We start from the raw sequence: 20,527 nt of genomic DNA on the forward strand, positions 1-20,527 counted from the left end.
ATCTGTTATCAGAGGTGACTGTTAAGTAATGGTAGCTATTTTAAGAAATGTACAAAACAAATCACACAATCCACGTTGTTAATTTCAGTTTAGTTTCACTTAAGATTAATTACAAGTAACGTTAATATGTTACTGAAAAACTGTTTAGCTAGGGGGTTGCACTTAGCAACAGCATGTAAAGTGTTAGACTTATTAATGCAGGCTGAAATAGAATACCGTTAAAGGATTAACGTTAGTTCACCTCAAAATGAAACTTTCCTACTAATTTACCCCAATGCCATCCAAGATATCCATGTCTTTTTTTCCTCAGTGGAAGATAATTTTTTTTTTTTGAGGAAAACATTTCTGGATTTTTCTTCGAATAATGGACTTCAATGACAACCAACGTTTTTAAGTCCAAATCAATGCAGTTTCAAAGGTCTTTGAAGTGCTTCAACGGGCTGTGTACGATCGCATCTGAGGAAGAGGGTGTTATCTAGCGAAACGATAGGTCATTTTCTAAAAAAATAATATACTTTTTAACTACAACTGTTCGGATTGAGCTGATCTGCAACGCGCCGGGAACTACGTCATCATGTTGAAAGGTCACGCTCGATGTCGCGAAAGATATATTTACAAAAAAATATTTTAGAAGGGCCTCATTGATTAATTTTGCCTGGGGCCCCCACTCAATGTTGGTTCGCCTCTGCTCCCCTGTCGCTGCCTGTGCTCACGACCACAGAGGTTGTTCCCCTGTCGCTGCAGGTGCTCCTGACATGACTACTCCACCCTCTGAGTCTTCCACGACTCCGCCTGCTCATCTTGCGACGACTCCAATGGCTCTGCCCACTCATCCTCCTGAGTCTCAAGTCCCTGCTCTTTCTGCGGCTCAACCCATGTTGACGCTGGCTCTTCCTCCTGAGAGTAAAAATCCAGCAGTTCCGTCCATTCTTCCAAAGACTCATCCAGCTGCTCTCCCCATTCCACCCCTGGATCCTCCTCCTAGAACTCCATTCCCTCCTCCTCCTGTGGCTCTGTCCGCTTCACCTTCAACTCTGCCTCCTGAACCAACTGTGGCTCTGTGGCCACCTCCTGTCCCTGCTCGGTGGCCACCTCCCAGGCCCCCTGATCATCCACTGATTCCTCCCTGGCCTTCGGTGTCATCCTCTTCATTTTGGGCTTCGGGAGCCACACCTTTTGGAGGGGGGTTACTGACACGCCTCCCTCGTGGATTGAGTACGTGACGGTTTGCTTCGTCTGTGCAGATGTCAATTGTAATGTTGCGCTTATGCTGTGGATTTAGCTGATTAATGTCACATATACAGTACATGATGTGTTTAAGTGAGCTATATAAAATGTATTAAAAATAATTAATGTTCATGCATTGTGTTACTATTTTTGTCAATAGTATGCTTGAATTAAAATCGTTTGATTACCTTCATGTTGCTGCTTTTTTTTTTGTCTCGTCTTCATTATATTTGACAAAATCCAAAAACCTTTGTCAACAAACTTTTTCATCAGTAATATTGTTGATGATATTAACATGGGCATAGACCTCTCTGTGATTTGGTTACAAAGAAAAAGGCTTCCAAGGCATATGCAGTGCTGTAAGAAGGTTTAATGACTTAAACATTGTGTCCTTTCAAATTAAGGACATCATCAAATGTGGTAGCGAAGAAGTATATAACGTTTCTGTGGACAGCAGTGGACAAGTGACCGCCATGGCTGAATACACACTGAGGACCAAAGTATGGTAAATTAGCCACCATAGTCTTCATCTTACACATCAATAGTCTAGAGGCATGAGATGAATGAGATTTGGATCAGGGTTAACATTGAAGACCACAATGATATTTTCGAGATATGAATGGAATGAGGACAGTTCAAAAACACAGACCCACTCTACAAGAGGACGTACCTCTCAGCAACTGCATACAGTGTGTCACGATCCCTTGTTGTCTGTCCCGTGTTTTCTGTTTCACTCAGCACTTCACACTCCATGTCACGTTCCTTGTGGTCCGGCCCATGTTTTCACCAGTCCCTGTCTAAGAAAACTACACTTCCCATCTTGCCTTGCCCTCACCACCTGCAGCACTCTCTCATTGTTTTCACCTGCTTATCGTTTAGTTCCATCACTTCGTGTATTTAAACCCTGTTTATTTCTCTATTCCCCTGTCGCCGGAACCCGGAGAGCACCCGTGGAGGGAGTACGTGAGTCTCGTTCTGAGGAAAATCGCGGCCGACGAACCTCCCCTCGAGATTCCGGCTTTCGAGCCTAAGCCCATGCCTACCCAGATCGAAGAGCCAGTGCTGCCAACTTCGTCCGCCCGGAGGAGGAGGAGAAGGAAAGCCTCCGCTCTCCAGCCCACGCCTGCCACAGTCAGCGAGCCAGCACCCACGCCTGCCACAGTCAGCGAGCCAGCGCCCACGCCTGCCACGGTCAGCGAGCCAGCGCCCACGCCTGCCACGGTCAGCACCCACGCCTGCCACGGTCAGCGAGCCAGCGCCCACGCCTGCCACGGTCAGCGAGACAGAGCCCACGCCAGCCACGGTCAGCGATCCAGCGTTGCCAGCCTCGACCGTCCCAGAGCCAGCGCCTGTTGTCTCGACCGTCCCTGAGCCGGCGCCTGTAGCCTCGACCGCCCCTGAGCCAGCGCCTGTAGTCTCGACCGTCCCTGAGCCAGCGCCTGTAGCCTCGACCGCCCCTGAGCCAGCGCCTGTAGCCTCGACCATCCCTGAGCCAGTGCCTGTAGCCTCGACCGTCCAAAAGCCAATGCCAGAAGCCATGACCGCCCAAGAGCCAGCACCAGTAGCCTCGACCGTCCAAGAGCCAGCGCCAGTAGCCTCGACCGTCCAAGAGCCAGCGCCAGTAGCCAAGACCGTCCAAGAGTCAGAGCCAGCGCCAGTAGCCTCGACCGTCCAAGAGCCAGCGCCAGTAGCCATGACCGTCCAAGAGCCAGCGCCAGTAGCCATGACCGTCCAAGAGCCAGCACCCCTCGAGACTTCCAAGGCTCTGCCTCTCGAGCCTCTCGAGCCTTCTAGGGCTCCTCCCCCCGATCCTCCCAGGGCTCCGCCTCCCAAGTCTCTCGAGTCTCCCAGGGCTCCGCCTCCCAAGTCTCTCGAGCCTCCCAGGGCTCCACCTCCCCAGGTCTCTTGAGCCTCCCAGGGCTCTGCCTCCCAAGTCACTCGAGTCTTCCAGGGCTCCGCCTCTCAAGCCTCTCGAGCCTTCCAGGGCTCCGCCTCTCGAGCCTCCCAGGGCTCCACCTCTCGGGCCTTCCAGGGCTCCGCCTCTCGAGCCTCCCAGGGCTCCGCCTCTAGAGCCTTCTAGGGCTCCGCCTCTCGAGCCTTCCAGGGCTCCACCTCTCAAGCCTCTTGAGCCTTCCAGGGCTCAGCCTCCAGAGCCTCTCGAGTCTTCCACGGCTCCACCTCCAGAGCCTCCTACGGCTCCACCTCCCGAGCCTCCTACGGCTCCGCCTCTCGAGCCTCCTATGGCTCCGCCTCCCGAGCCTCCTACGGCTCCACCTCCCGAGCCTCCTTCGGCTCCGCCTCCCGAGCCTCCTACGGCTCTGCTCCCAGAGACTCCAGAGCCTTCGAGGGCTCCGCCTCTAGAGCACCCTACGGCTCCGCCTCCTGAGCCTCCTACGGCTCCGCCTCCCGAGCCTCCTACGCTCCGTCTCCCGAGCCTCCTACGGCTCCGCCTCCCGAGCCTCCTATGGCTCTGCTCCCAGAGACTCCAGAGCCTCCTACGGCTCCGCCTCCTGAGCGTCCTACGGCTCTTCTCTCCAAGCCTCCTTCGGCTCCGCCTCCTGAGCCTTCCTTGGCTCCGCCTCCTAGGTCTTCCTCGGCTCCGCCTCCAGAGCCTTCCAGTTCTCCGCCCCTAAAGCCTCCTATGGCGCCACCTCCCTCGGCTCTGCCTCCAGAGCCATCCAGGTCTCCGCCCCCAAAGCCTCCTACGGCGCTCCCTTCCTCGGCTCCGCCTCCTGAGCCTTCCTCGGCTCCCCCTCCTGAGCCTTCCTCAGCTCCATCTCCTGAGCCTCCCTCACCTCCGCCTCCTGAGGCCCCAGAGCCTCCCTCAGCTCTGCCTCCTGAGCCTCCAGAGCCTCCCTCAGCTTCGTCTCCAGAGCCCCTCTCAGCTCCGCCTCCAGGACCTGTCCCTGTCCTGAGGCCGCCTCCCAGGCCTCCTGGACCTGTCCCTGTCCGATGGCCGCCTCCCAGGCCTCCTAGACCTGTCCCTGTTTTGTGGCCATCTCCCAGGCCTCCTCGACCTGTCCCTGTCTTGTGGCCGCCTCCCAGGCCTCCTAGACCTGTCCCTGTCTTGTGGCCACCTCCCAGGCCTCCTGGACCTGTCCCTGCCCCTTGGACTGCTCTCTTGCCCTCTGTGCCCCCCGGACTTCCTGTCTGCCCCGTGTGCTCCCCTTGGACTGCCTCCTTGCCCTTGTGCCTCCTTGGTTTGTCTCTGTGTCCCTTGTGCCTCCTTAGTCTGTCTTTGTGTCCCTTGTGGCCCCTTTGGTCTGTCTGTTTGCCCCTTGTGCTCCCTTGGTCTGTCTGTTTGCCCCTTATGTACCTTCTTTGTCTGCTAGGACCCCCTTCACTTCTTGGATTATTTTGTTTGTTTTCTTTTGGATCGTCTAGAATCCGATCCTTTTGAGGGGAGGTTATGTCACGATCCCTTTTTGTCTGTCCCGTGTTTTCTGTTTCACTCAGCACTTCACACTCCATGTCACGTTCCTTGTGGTCCGGCCCGTGTTTTCACCAGTCGCTGTCTAAGAAAACTACACTTCCCATCTTGCCTTGCCCTCACCACCTGCCAGCACTCTCTCATTGTTATCACCTGCTTATCGTTTAGTTCCATCACTTCGTGTATTTAAACCCTGTTTATTTCTCCATTCCCCTGTCGGTCTTTGATGTATGTGGATGCCTGTTTCCCGTCGATGTCACCCCGCCTGTTCTATATTCGTACGCCTTCCGTGTTTTTGTTTTACTGTTTCCCATTGTGGATGTTTTCTTTGTTCGTGTGTTTTCGTTTTGCCCTGTTGTTCCAATAAAGTATCGCTGCAGTTAGATCCTTGTCTCTTGTCTGCCTTCACGTACAACCGTGACACAGTGAACTCTTTAAACGACCTGATGTCATTAATGAGCAGGTCCATAAGATAAAGTTTGTCTGCAAATCCCAACAGAATGAAGAGTCCAGTGGGGCCTCCTCCTGGAACTCTTTATACATCTCTAAAACACTGGACAGCACCAACACACCCACACTCTAGAGTCAATATCTAAAAACCTTGCTTTTTTCCCATATAAAACAGTGAATATGATAGGCAGAGCCAATTGAGTGCTACAATGATGTATTAATGCTTTACACTTAAAAAATACATCGTTTTTTAAGATGTTGAAATAATGAGAATTTTATAACCACCATCTTTTTTCGCATTGCGGTAATGAGACTGAGGGGGTTAAATACGCCTTCAACTGTCATGAAAATAATGCCAGGAATCGTAATTAGCCTAAAAACAGACTTTATTTTCTGTATGTAAAATATAATTTATTATTTGTTTAATGATTTTGGAATAAAATAAAACCAGGACACTCCATTTTCTTTTTTAAGATTTGCCTTTTTCAATTTCATAACAAAATTTCAATTGTGTCCTTTCAAATTTCTATTTGAAAGGACACAATGCTTAAGTCATTAAAACTTGTTCTTACAGCACTGCATATGCCTTGGAAGCCTTTTTCTTTGTAACCAAATCACAGAGAGGTCTATGCCCATGTTAAGGCAAATAGAAAGAGATATGAGGATGTTAAAGCAAAAGTGCTTTACCAATCTTTAAATTAAATCTATGATAAAAATGTTTTGTTACATTTGTGGTAATATTAATGAATATTTATATTTATGAATGTCAATTTGATTTTGGGCCCTATTTTAAGAGTGCTAAACTATGCTTTAAGACATAATCGCAAAGTCAGTGGCCGTGGCTATTAAGTTTTGGTATTTTCATACAAGCCTGCGCTAAGTCTAGCTACAAGTGGGTTTGGTAAAATGTTGAGTGCAAAGTGTTAATGGGCTGGGTCAAGTGCAATTTAATTTGAAGGTTCGTCTCTGGTTATGGCACCGTCTGCATACATCGTCAATTCATTGTCAAACACCAGCGATATAAACAAAGACAGCACATTCATAAGACGTTGGTAGTGTAAATGGACTCTGAACGTGTGTGGACATGATTGATCGAAGACTCTTTGGTCTTCTTGTACTGCTCCTCCTCTGTTCTCAACAAATACACTGAAGACTTTGTCAGTTTGAACCAGTCTGGCTATTCTCTGTTGACCTCTCATCAACAAGGCATTTCCGTCCACAGAACTGGTGCTCTCTGGATGTTTGGCTACATTATGAATAAACTGTTGTCTGTGAAAATCCCAGGAGATTACAGAAATACTTAAACCAGCCCGTCTGGCACCAACAATTATCCAAATCACAGTGATCACATTTTTCCCCATTCTGATGGTTGATGTGAACATTAACTGAAGCTCCTGAACATATCTGAATGATTTTATGCACTGCATTCACGTGATTGTCTGATTATAATCACATGGATGATTGTTGCTGTCAGATAAGCTGGTTTGAGTATTTCTGTAACTGTTGATCTTCTGGGATTTTCACACACAACAATCTCTAGAGTTTTCTCCAAATGCTGCCAAAAGCCAAAAACAAAAAACATCCAGTGAGCGGCAGGTCTGTGGATGGAAAATGCCTTGTTGATGAGAGAGGTCAACAGAGAATGGCCAGACTTGTTCAAACTGACAAAGTCTACGGTAACTCAGATAACCACTCTGTATAATTGTGGTAAGAATATCATCTCTGAATGCTTTTCTGAGATGCAGGTTGGCGCTGTTTTGGCAGCACAACGAGGACCTACACTATATTAGGCAGGTGGTTTTAATGTTGTGGCTGATCGGTGTATAAAGCCATCTGTCAAAATGACTGGCTAAGCTGCCTGACGTTTATATTCTAGCAAAATAAGACTTGTACAGTTTAAGGACCCCTTTGAAAACGAGATGGAACATGTCAAGGGGTTATTTCTTATAAAGTATGTCCAAAATGTGGTGCTGATGCATCGCGAGTGTGAGTTCGACTCCCTACATTTCCGATCCCATTCCAACTTTTTCCCCTGCCTTTTCCTGTCTTCTCTCCACTAACTGTAACATTAAAAAATGCATTTAGCAAGGCAGCGAATTTCAAAAGCGTTCAGTCAAGGTTTACTGTCACCATGGCACCAAATAGTGTCTGAATGTAACGACAAACACAAACAACGTCAAATGCAACTCTGCGTGAAAACACACGACGGCGCTATCATAAAGCATTGTGTATATCATAAATGCAGTTTAAATTTTAATTTTATTTATACTTTTAAAATAAATAATATATTTTTATGCATTGGAGATAAAAAACATCACTACATTAAAAATGTTACGTTTGTGTGTGTGATAAAAAACAACAAACCAAAAAAAAAAAAAAAAACAGAAACCTCTTTATCACGTATGCTTTGTTAAGTCTCAGTTTTTATTTTAAATTATAACTTAAATAAAAAGTTTGGTATTGAGAGTCGTAGACGTGTTTGTTTGTATTTTGGGTAGTATCCATGGCCGGAACCGTTGTTTGTCTTTGGTCCTGCCAGGATTCCGGAGGCTAATCGTAATCTAAATCCTGATAAATACACGCGAAGCTTTGGGATATTGTGAATTTTCGTTCTGTGTCATTTTATTTCTTTTAAAGTTGTTATCTCTTTTTAGAATATGGTGGATGTATATGAGGATGCCCAGTTGGGGTTTGAGTCTGATGGAGAGGAATTATCAGATGGTGAGGTAAGAATATAGCCAAGCGCATTTCATGAACGAACGTTATATGTATGTTTAATGGCGTTTCTTGATTAGTCAGGACAGCCTGATTTTACAAATACCTTGTTATGACAAACCAGTGATAATGAACAGTATAACAATTAACGTAACGTGCTGCGAAGACACATATGAATCTGTTCTCCAAAGGTTTGCGGAAGCCTGGATTGAATATTCCTCAGTGCGAACCAAAGAAGGCAATGAACAATGTGGTGAGTTTAAAGCAGAGGTTTAAAGTTTGCTTTTACACTTTTACGCACATCTTGTTAGCTGTTGAACTTTAACAGTTTTATTTCTTCTATATTTCAGTTAGGATTCCTGCCAACAATTTCACTGGACCACCACAAATATTATACGTTTTATACGAGCAACATATTTGTGCCAGATTATTTTTTTAAATATACAGTTTTGTAAATATTTCTTTATAAAAGTAATCCACAATAAATACATTTTAAGTGGACAAATACAGTTACAGCTATAATTAACTTCAAAGTTAACTTCACCACAGTTGTAAGCTCATATATATATATATATATATATATATATATATATATATCCACATATCCACAGTTGGTAACACATAACAATAAGGTTTCATTCGTTAACACATTAGGTATCATGAAGTAACAATATATTTGTTACACAATTTATTAATATTTGATAATGTTAGTTAATATAAATCAATTGTTTATTTTTAGTACATGGTGTAATAACTGATGTTATCAAATACAATTTTGATTTTAAAAATTTATTAGTAAATGTTGAAATTAACTAAGATTAATAAATGCTTCAGTGTTGTTAATTATTAGTTCATGTTAAGTAATGTTTTCTTACACTTATAAGTAACAACATTAAAACCACTGACAGGTGAAGTGAATAACATTGATTATCTCGATACAATGGCACCTGTCAAGTGGTGGGATATATCAGGCAGCAAGTGAACAGTTCTTGAGTTTAAATGTGTTGGAAGCAGGAAAATTGGGCAAGCGTTACGATCTGAGCGACTTTGACAAGGGCCAAATTGTGATGGCCAGAACATCTCCAAAATGGCAAGTCTTGTGGGGTGTTCCCGGTGTGCTGTGGTTAGTACCTACCAAAAGTGGTCCAAGGAAGGACAACAGGTGAACCAGCGACAGGGTCAAGAGCACCCAAGTCTCAATGAGCAAAGACTAGCCCGTCTGGTCCGATCCCACAGAAGAGCTACTGTACCACAAATTGGGGAAAAACTTATTAGAAAGGTGTCAGAACACACAGTGCATAGCTGCTTGCTGCGTATGGGGCTGCGTAGCCACAGACCAGTCAGAGTGCTGACCCGTCCACCACCGAAGGTGCCTACAATGGGCACGTGTCAGGACTGGACCATGGAGCAATGGACGAAGGTGGCCTGGTCTGATGAATCACGTTTTCTTTTAGATCATGTGACCGGCCGGGTGCATGTGCAAGGTTTACCTGGGAAAGACATGGCAGCAGGATGCACTATGGGAAGAAGGCAGGCTGGCAGAGGCAGTGTGATGCTCTGGGCAATGTTCAGCTGGGAAACTTTGGGTCCTGGCATTCCTGTGGATGTTTCTTTGACACGTACAAACTACCTAAAGATTGTTCCAGACCACGTACACCCCTTCATGGTAACGGTATTCCCTGATGGCAGTGGCCTCTTTCAGCAGGATAATGTGCCCTGCCACACTGCAAAAATCTTTCAGGAATGGTTTGAGCAACATGACTTGTTGATTGGCCTCGAAATTCCCCAGATCTCAATCCGATTGAGCATCTATGGGATGAGCTGGACCGACAAGTCTGATGCATGGAGGCCCACCTTGCAACTTACAGGACTTTGATGATCTGCTGCTAATGTCTTGGTGCTAGATACGACAGGACATCTTCAGAGGTCTTGTGGAGTCCATGCCTCAATGGGTCAGAACTGTTTTGGCACCACAAGGGGGACCTAAATATCATTAGTCATGTGGTTTTAAAGTTGTGGCTGATCTGTGCATGTTAACGAATGGAACCTTATTGTAAAGTTTTGCTGGAAAAACTATGGTATACAACAGGTGTTTACAAACTGTGGTCAGAGCAGAGACCTCTTGGGGGCCACAAGCAATGCTAGGTCAAAACTAATATGTTAACTTTAAGGGATATTTCACCCAAAAATGTAAATTCTCTCAACATTTACTCACCCTTGTGCCATCCCAGATGTGTATGACGTTCTTCTGCTGATTTTTTTTTTTTTTTAATATTATAGCTCTGTAGGTCCATACAATGCAAGTGAATGGTGACAAGAACTTTGAAGACCCAAAAAGTACATAAAGGCAGCATAAAAGAAATCAATAAGACTCCAGTGGTTTCATCCATGTCTTCTGAGGAGATATGATGGGTATGGGTGAAAAACAGATAAATATTTATGTAATTATTTACTATAAATGTTCACTTTCACATTCTTGGTGCATATCACAACCTACTGGAGAGGGAGAATTTATTGTAAAAAATGACTTAATTATTTAACTGTTTCTCACCCACACCTATCATATCACTTCAGAGGCCATGGATGAAACCACTGGAGTTTTATGGATTACATGTATGCTGCCTTTATGTGCATGTTGGAGCTTTAAAGACCCTGTTCCCTTGCATTGTGAGGACTCATCTGCGATGGCATGTGGGTGAGTTTCTTTAATCTAATAGTTAATTTTAACAATAATTTACGTAATTGATAAATGATTTGTCGAAAATGAATCATGATTGTTATTATTGTGACAGCCCTAGTTTTTTTTAAATGTATTGTGGAAAAAATTGTTAATCTCTCCTTTTTAGAAAGGACATAACTTCAAGAACAGTTTTATTTGTTCACTGTTATTTGTTTTGGCATTAGTACAATGAAAATAAGCCTTTTTTTTTTGTTGCACTTAGTATTTCTTGCACAGCATATATGGATCTTTCTATTTGAATGTGCCTCTCGCGAGGGGATTGTCTTACTTTGGGATCCTTGGCATCAAGAAGTTTAACAACCCCTGCTGTACAAAACATTACTGGTTATTATGTTCATCTCACTTGAACTAACTTGTGATAGTCTTGGAAGAATACTGTAATTCTCACAATTTTGACCACTTCATATATGCTTGCCAGCTAGATAACATTGACCAAGTGGCATAATTAAAACAGCTGAATTCACTGAAAAACATTTGAACAACATTTAAAAGCAATCCAATTCTCATGCATTGACAAACAAGGTTTCGTGACAACATGTCACTGGCCCAACAGTGCAAGTGAGATTCTTCAATCCAAAACTCTCCTACACTTTGAGCCATAATGAAAGGGATGTTTGTTGTTTAAGCAATAAATTGAATTGTAATTTGAAAACTATAATCCAGCATCTTTAATGTATGTATGTGGCATCCAGGAGGGTCTGAAGAAATGCATTTCTGAATTTAACAAGACTCTACCATGGGTTGAAAGGCTGGACCAATTGCCCAGCTGTTGACATTGTTGCAAAAGCAGAGGGCAGACAGCAGCATACAAATGAAGTCATCAATGCTGAGGACGTCTAGGTATTCACTTGATTTTTTCTGATAAGTTTGCCAGCCCAACTTTTTATTACTGTTACTAGCATCTGCAAGTATACAGTTCAAGTGTACTCTGCAATACTTGATTCTGAGCCAACAAAGCTGTACTAGTTTCTTGTCTCCCCTATCACTCTGTGGACTCTTTTCTATAAAATAAATGCAACAAAAATTCACCCCAAACTGAAAATTCTCTCATTTACTCACCCTCATGCCATCCTAGATGTGTATGACTTTTTTTATCTGCAGGAACACAAAGGAAGATTTTTTTAGAAGAATATTTCAGCTCTGTATGTCCTCAGAATGCATATGAATGGGTGCCAAAGAATTTGAAGCTCCAAAATCCACATAAGGTCAACATAAAAGTACTCCAGACAACTCAGGTGGATAAATCCATGTCTTCTGATGAATAGATCAATATTTAAGTCCCTTTACTTCACTTTCTCCTTTTTTTGGTGATTCACATTCTACAGGTCCTTCTCAACAGCATATTGTGATAAAGGTCATTATTTTCCATAATGTAATGATAAAAATTAAACTTTCATATATTTTAGATTCATTGCACACCAACTGAAATATTTCAGGTCTTTTATTGTTTTAATACTGATGATTTTGGCATACAGCTCATGAAAACCCAAAATTCCTATCTCAAAAAATTAGCATATCATGAAAAGGGTCTCTAAACAAGCTATTAACCTAATCATCTGAATCAACTAATTAACTCTAAACACCTGCAAAAGATTCCTGAGGCTTTTAAAAACTCCCAGCCTGTTTCATTACTCAAAACCGCAATCATGGGTAAGACTGCCGACCTGACTGCTGTCCAGAAGGCCATCATTGACACCCTCAAGCAAGAGGGTAAGACACAGAAAGAAATTTCTGAACAAATAGGCTGTTCCCAGAGTGCTGTATCAAGGCACCTCAGTGGGAAGTCTGTGGGAAGGAAAAAGTGTGGCAAAAACGCTGCACAAAGAGAAGAGGTGACCGGACCCTGAGGAAGATTGTGGAGAAGGACCGATTCCAGACCTTGGGGGACCTCGCGGAAGCAGTGGACTGAGTCTGGAGTAGAAACATCCCGCATTCCCCAGGTCAAGCCACTTTTGAACCAGAAACAGCGGCAGAAGCGCCTGACCTGGGCTACAGAGAAGCAGCACTGGACTGTTGCTCAGTGGTCCAAAGTACTTTTTTCAGATGAAAGCAAATTTTGCATATCATTCGGAAATCAAGGTGCCAGAGTCTGGCAGGAAGACTGGGGAGAAGGAAATGCCAAAATGCCTGAAGTCCAGTGTCAAGTACCCACAGTCAGTGATGGTCTGGGGTGCCATGTCAGCTGCTGGTGTTGGTCCACTGTGTTTTATCAAGGGCAGGGTCAATGCAGCTAGCTATCAGGAGATTTTGGAGCACTTCATGCTTCCATCTGCTGAAAAGCTTTATGGAGATGAAGATTTCATTTTTCAGCACGACCTGGCACCTGCTCACAGTGCCAAAACCACTGGTAAATGGTTTACTGACCATGGTATTACTGTGCTCAATTGGCCTGCCAACTCTCCTGACCTGAACCCCATAGAGAATCTGTGGGATATTGTGAAGAGAAAGTTGAGAGACATAAGACCCAACACTCTGGATGAGCTTAAGGCCGCTATCGAAGCATCCTGGGCCTCCATAACACCTCAGCAGTGCCACAGGCTGATTGCCTCCATGCCACGCCGCATTGAAGCAGTCATTTCTGCAAAAGGATTCCCGACCAAGTATTGAGTGCATAACTGAACATAATTATTTGAAGGTTGACTTTTTTTGGGGTATTAAAAACACTTCTTTAATTGGTCGGATGAAATATGCTAATTTTTTGAGATAGTAATTTTGGGTTTTCTTGAGCTGTATGCCAAAATCATCAGTATTAAAACAATAAAAGACCTGAAATATTTCAGTTGGTGTGCAATGAATCTAAAATATATGAAAGTTTAATTTTTATCATTACATTATGGAAAATAATGACCTTTATCACAATATGCTAATTTTTTGAGAAGGACCTGTATGTGCATATCGCTCCCTAATGGGTAGAGAGGCGAATTTATGATAGATCAATATTTAAGTATTTTTTTAATTTCTCACCCACACCTATCATATCATGTCTGGACACATGGATTTAACCACTGGAGTCATATGGATTACTTTTATGCTGCCTTGATGTGGATTTTGGAGCATTACAATTTTGGCACCCATTCAGATGCATTGTGAGGATATACAGAGCTAAAATGTTCTTCTAAAAATCTTCATTTGTGTTCGGCAGAAGAAAAAGTCATACACATCTGGGGTGGCATGGGGGTGGGTAAATGATGAGAGAATTTTCATTTTTGGGTGAACTATCCCTTTAAAGAAATCCCTTTAGGATAAAACAAGTCTGATCTGCCAAGATTTATTTTAATTGACTATCTAATGCTTGTTGATGTGTTCCAGCTATCGCCAGGCCCTGGCGACAGTTTTAGAGGCCCTGCCAAAGCTGTATAAGTTCAAAATACCTACCAAGCAACCAGAGGATTACTTTGCAAAGATGGCGAAGTCAGCTATATTATATTTACGCAGGTTTTTTCCCCCATGCAATGACATTCATGGTGACCACTTCAAGCTCCAGAATGTGATGTGTGATGAACAGACCAAATTAAAATTATTATTTTAATATATTATTCACTGATAATCTTCACCTCTTCTGCAGCTCTTAAATCAAATGTGATGCAAATTGGGCACCGTCTTTCTTGACCACACATCATGACTTCCAACCTGAACTTTTTTCTTTTTTGAGAGCTATGGTGTAGGGAAATTTCAGTAAAGTACAATTTTGGTCTCTTCATAACATTAAGTTACCAAATGTCTTCAGAAGGCTTGGAATAAAAGCCCAGGTATACTTCATTTTTGAGAATTCCAGATGTATGATGAAATTTGTGTCACGCTTCTGGTGTATGAAGCGATCAGAAATGTGGACAACCAAACTATACATTGGCCTTAAGTCATTTGGACTACTTTTCTGGCTTATTTGCACTTTTGATGTGTGCTTTGTGAAAATTCTTCAAAATGTTCCTTGTGTGTTCCACTGAAGAATAAATTAACAGCATAACAGTTTTGAAATACTTACAGGTGAAATAAGGACATATTGCATTTTTTACAGAATTTATTATTTGACAGTATTAAAACTTATTGTCCTTGTCTGTCTTCAGTCCTAATGCAAAGAAGAAATACAAGGATAAGAAGTTTGGCTTCGGGGGCAAAAAGAAGGACAACAAATGGAACACAAAAGAGAGCTACAACGACGTGTCAGGGTTCAAGGCAAGAGTGGCACATGGGAAAGACGGGAAAAAATTTGGCAAAGGAAGAAAATCAAACGTAAGTGGCTTTAAAAAAAATAAATAAAAAATATATATATTATTATTATATGTCAACTGCATGCCATATTCTTTAGCTGCAGATCCAAAACATGCAGAGAACTGTTTTCATGTGGGACATAAAACATGACACATAAAGCCATACACTTTCGGAATCTGCTCACGCAGAATTTAGAAACGCATGATTAAATAATGTTCACTCATTACCCTGTGTGTGTGTGTGTGTGTGTGTGTGTGTGTGTGTGTGTGTGTGTGTGTGTGTGTGTGTGTGTGAGCGTGTATTTATCACTTTGTGGGGACCAAATGTCCCCATAAGGTTAGTAAAACCCGAAATTTTTGACCTTGTGGGGACATTTTGTCGGTCCCCATGAGGAAAACAGCTTATAAATCATACTAAATTATGTTTTTTGAAAATGTAAAAATGCAGAATGTTTTCTGTGAGGGTTAGGTTTAGGGCTAGGGTTAGGTTTAGGGGATAGAATATAAAGTTTGTACAGTATAAAAACCATTATGTCTATGGAAAGTCCCCATAAAACATGGAAACACAACTGTGTGTGTGTGTGTGTGTGTGTGTGTGTGTGTGTGTGTGTGTAAGGAATAACTGACAAAGGACCACTGAATTTTTGAAAATGATACCACTGGTCTGTTGAATGCTTGATTCTGATTGGTTGACAGATGTTCTAAGTTGTGCAATTTGTTTTCAAATGACACGCATGGCTAAAAAGTAGTTCCAGGACTTGACCGCATAACGGTTGCATATTATTTCAAAGAGCCCTACAGGCTACCACAACAAAATAACCAATTAAAACAAAGACATTGGTTATAGTAAATCATTTAAGAACATCAAACAATGTCTAAAATATCCTACATTTAGTTCAGTTTTGGTTAAAAAGAGCCCTTGTGCTCTCTCGCCTCCCCGGCATTTACAAACGCGCACACATGCTAACACCCATATGCACACACACAATGAGACTCGAGTCACGACCAATAAATTGATCTAAACCCCTGCGACTTGATCAACACAACAGTTTCTATATTATCTTAAATATCTGTGGGGAAACCCTTGCGCTCCCTCTCTCACACACACACCTGGACACACAGACATTATACGTGTAACGCACGCACATAAGGCCCAAACATACTCGTGGGAGAAAAACGGTCGTCATGTCAGCGCACTCCTGAATCTCAGTGGGGATGGGGGAAAAAAGTGCCGGTTTTATAACGGGAATATGGTGAGACACATCTTTGCGATTTTTAAGCAATGTTACTTGTAGCAGATTTCTCAACAAAATCAGCTCAAAAAATGGCAAAGTCAGGTTCTTTCTGCACCTAAACTACTCTGATTAGTTACAATCCTCGATATTCCAACACATTGTTAACTGAAAAGGAATATACCTAAAGGGAATTCTGTAATTGACACAATTATTTAATTGCACCAGCCATGGTTGTAATCCTTTTTTTTTTATATAATTAATTGTGCAGCCATACCTTCCATAAATCCATACATACATTTTTCCATCTCTTTTTATATATTTTTTTACAGAAGCATCCAGGGAAGGAGGCACGGAGGAAAATGAAGGCATACAAATGAGCTGTATCATCCCATCAACACCTTTCACTTAAATGATTGTGCCATTTAAAAATAATTTTCTCTTTCCTGTTATCTGGGTCTCTGCAATGTTACGGATCCATGTTCTTTTTTTCCTTGACCAACACTATTAAAGTTTGTCACCATTAGATGACATCTCTATGTGAATCGTGGCACTGCAATCAGAAATATGCCATGAACAATGACTAAATATTCTGCTTTGTAATTATAATTATTTTTTTTACTTGAAGATACTTAAAAATATTGATCATAAAAATTCTTAAAATAAAGGGATAGTTCACGTAAAATGAAAATGATGTCATTGTTGTATGGAATGTGTACGATCTGGGACTATTTGTACACTTTCCCTGTATTTCTTGTTGCAAGCAAACCATGCTGCACTGAATAAACAAATCATAACTTTTCAACAGTAATGTTTGCATTTGCAATGGGAATAAACATAATGCTTATCTGTTTACACTTTGTACACAAATTTGAATTTGGCACACATTGGATTAGAGTTTTAAATTCATCACTCCTCTGAGCCCGAGGAACACATTAATATTCATGAGATTGTAATTAATTTATCTGCCCACAGCTTCTGTTTGGAGTATTCAGACAGTGTAGTGCATATGCCATCAGAGTTCAGATGAGCAAATGAAGCATGTTCATTCTGGAAATTTGAATGTCTGTTATCCAGAGTGCAAACAGGACAAGACTGATGGCAGTCTGAGTTACAAGGGCAAAATGTGTTATTTAAAAATACAGAAGAGTTGCTTCAGTTTAAGAAAGACACAAAATCATCAGATCTGAACAGAATTTATTAATCAAAGCCTTTTCAAGAGTTAGGAAAACAACATGTGTAATCCTGAACCAGTTCTCTTAAAAAAACCTCAACTAGAGGAAGATAATAAGAAGCATAACTGTGACATTTAACTTTCTAACATCATTGGTTGGAATTACAATTATATGTAAAGGCATTGACTACTGATACATATTAGTGTAAAAACATAAACCGTTGCTTTACTGGAACAATACAAAAACATTTATTTTAGTTGTCTTACATCATGGATTCATCAACATCACTGTAATGAACATGCATTATAGCTGCCATTAAAAGGACTATAAGAACTAATACTTTGGGTTTTACAAAGAAAACCATGTACACTGAATGCACATGTTAACATCCAAAAAAGACAAGAGATGTAGCGTTGGTAAAAAAAAAAAAAGAAAAAAAAAAAAGGCTAAAGGTCTTGTCTGCTTCATGGGGTGCTGTTTGTAGAAAGACTACCAACAGGTACAATGCATGATGCTTCATGGATACCACAAACTTGACCTTCTGTAGAGCAAATGGAATGGACAACTCATTGAAAAACTGGAGAATTAATCATTGTTTCAATCCAAACATTTATTATTTCAACAATGTATTGTTACAATACTAATATCTGATCATCTAACAATGGTAATATGGCATAGTATAGCTGTTATACAGTAATATGTAGCAAATATGCTTTTATTTTATACCTGAGATACATCCAGCCTGAGGAGGAGCTTTAGATGTTATTTGTTCTCCATCTGTGTGAGACTGTGGGTGGTGCTGAGGTCTTGGCCCGTGTTCATCCCTAACCCCTGAATATGGAGTGTACGGACTATAAAGTGGCACATGCATCTCCAAAAAAAAAACACAAAAAGATACAAACTCAACATAAGTTTACAGACTTTTCACATTATACTCCAACCGTACAATCTTCCAGTTGATTACACTCTACCCTACATAGTTTATGTTGACTAAACAAATGCAATGGATCTTATTTATTACAAATTGAAAAAGAAGGGATGAAAAGAAGCTGATCAAGAAATTGGGACTTGACACTGCAAAGCCAGTATAAGGTCTCTAACTTTAAGTTGATAGCAATGATATATATATATATATATATATATATATTCATAATCTGAGAACCTTGTTAAATTTTGTTACTTAAAATTAGCTAATTTTAACACAATTCTTAAAGTTATAGCCAATTTTACAACTTTGTTGTCATGATAATGTACAGTTAAAGTCAGAAGTTTACATACACCTTAGCCAAATACATTTAAACTTATTTTTTCACAATTCCTGACATTTAATCATAGAAAAAATTATCTGTCTTAGTTCATTTAGGATCACAAATTTAGTTTAAGAATGTGAAATATCAGGATAATAGTAGAGAGAATGATTTATTTCAACTTTTATTGCTTTTTATCGCAATACCAGTCGGTCAGAAGTTTACATACACTTTGTTAGTATTTGGTAGCATTGCCTTTATATTGTTTAACTTGGGTCAAATGTTTTGGGTATCCTTCCACAAGCTTCTCGCAATAAGTTGCTGAGACAGATAGAACTGGTGTAACTGAGTCCAGTTTGTAGGACTCCTTGCTTGCACATGCTTTTTCAGTTCTCCCCATCGGATTGAGGTCAGTGCTTTGTGATGGCCACTCCAATACCTTGAATTTGTTGTCCTTAAACCATTTTGCCACAATTTTGGATGTATGCTTGGGGTCATTGTTGATTTGGAAAACCCATTTGCGACCGAGATTAAACTTCCTGGCTGATGTCTTGAGATGTTGCTTCAATATATCCACATAATTCTCCTTCCTCATGATGACATCTATTTTTAAAGTGCACCAGTCCCTCCTGCAGCAAAGCACCCCCAAATCATGATGCTGCCACCCCCATACTTGACGGTTGGGATGGTGTTCTTCGGCTTGCAAGCCTCACCCTTACTCCTCCAAACAAAAAGATGGTCATTATGGCCAAACAGTTACATTTTTGTTTCATTAAACCAGAGGACATTTCTCTAAACAGTAAGTTTCTTTGTCCCCATGTGCACTTGCAAACTGAAGTCTGGCTGTTTTATTGCAGTTTTGGAGCAGTGACTTCTTCCTTGCTGAGCAGACTTTCAGGTTATGCTGATATAGGACTCGTTTTACTGTGGATATAGATACTTCTGTTTCCTCCAGCATCTTTACAGGGTCCTTTGCTGATTTTCTGGGATTGATCTGCACTTTTCGCACATTTCTAGGAGACAGAATTCATTTTCTTTCCTGAGCGGTATGATGGCTGTGTGGTCCCATGATGTTTATACTTACCTTCAGGCATTTAAAATTGCTCCCAAGGATGAACCAGACATGTGGATGTCCACAATTTTTTTTTTTCTGAGGTATTAGCTGATTTCTTTTGATTTTCCAAAGACGCCAAGCAAAGAGGCACTGTATTTGAAGGTAGGCCTTAAAATACATCAGCCTTAAAATACATCCACAAGTACACCTTCAAATGACTCCAATTAGCCTATCAGAAGCTAATTGTTAATTGCCTATTTTCCAATCTGCTTAAAGGCACAGTTAACTTAGTGTATGTAAACTTTTGAAGCACTGGAATTGTGATATAGTCTATTAAAAGTGAAACAATCTGTCTGTAAACAATTGTTGAAAAAATTACTTGTGTCATGCACAAAGTAACGATTTGTCAAAACTACAGTTTGCTAATATGAAATCTGTGTAGTTAAAAAATTAGTTTTAATGACTTCAACCTAAGTGTATGTAAACCTCTGTCTACAACTGTAATGTAAACAAACCCCAAAATGACTAAACAAATGACAATTTAAACAACTTTACAGCTCATATTAAACACAAGTTTTAACAGAACAATTAATGTAAGTGCTTTTATAAAATTGTAAGCTTTTAACCCTTCCAAAAATTGGCCCCTTTCACTTCCATTGTAAGTGCCTCATTGTAACAGATTTTTGCTTTTTTTAAAGAAAAGGAAGGACGAGTCGAAATAAATATTTGTGGTAATCAACTTTATGCCACAAATGCTGTTGATTGAGCTTAACCTGTATTGAATACAGTAAATTTACATTTGTAAAATGGAAGTTCACTTAATCCATTTACGTTAAGACAACTTAAATGATGTACATGTGATGTCAGGTTCCCAACATACACCACGGCATGAATAAAAATTGTGAATAGATGTCTTATTTGCACTGGTGGTGGTATGTTTGTTGTCCCTTTGGGTTTTGTGTTATGTGAGTGCATTTATTTTCATAAAAAATTATTGTTGTGTGGTTTTTGTTTCAAGGACCCCACAAGCCTGACTGTATCTGCAACAT

At 41.3% G+C, this 20,527-nt stretch overlaps 1 protein-coding gene across 3 annotated transcripts; it reads left to right on the plus strand.

Annotated features, from left to right (window-relative positions):
* The first annotated feature begins 7,620 nt into the window (after positions 1-7,620).
* Positions 7,621-16,799, plus strand: LOC127645482 (probable rRNA-processing protein EBP2). 3 transcript variants are annotated; one of them, XR_007970781.1, is made up of 5 exons: positions 7,621-7,833; positions 8,014-8,075; positions 11,255-11,402; positions 14,627-14,792; positions 16,335-16,799. XR_007970781.1 is itself a non-coding variant. In XM_052129119.1 (4 exons), exons 1-4 carry the CDS (start codon positions 7,772-7,774, stop codon positions 16,366-16,368), a joined length of 324 nt encoding a protein of 107 aa, XP_051985079.1. In that variant the 5' UTR covers positions 7,621-7,771; the 3' UTR covers positions 16,369-16,799. The 3 variants fall into 3 exon arrangements, 2 of the variants coding, with proteins under 2 accessions (XP_051985079.1, XP_051985080.1); XM_052129119.1 differs by lacking the exon at positions 11,255-11,402; XM_052129120.1 differs by lacking the exons at positions 8,014-8,075; positions 11,255-11,402.
* The last annotated feature ends 3,728 nt before the right edge of the window (positions 16,800-20,527 follow it).

This window comes from Xyrauchen texanus, chromosome 6 (genome assembly GCF_025860055.1).
Source record: "Xyrauchen texanus isolate HMW12.3.18 chromosome 6, RBS_HiC_50CHRs, whole genome shotgun sequence".
In the NCBI taxonomy this organism is placed as follows: domain Eukaryota; kingdom Metazoa; phylum Chordata; class Actinopteri; order Cypriniformes; family Catostomidae; genus Xyrauchen; species Xyrauchen texanus.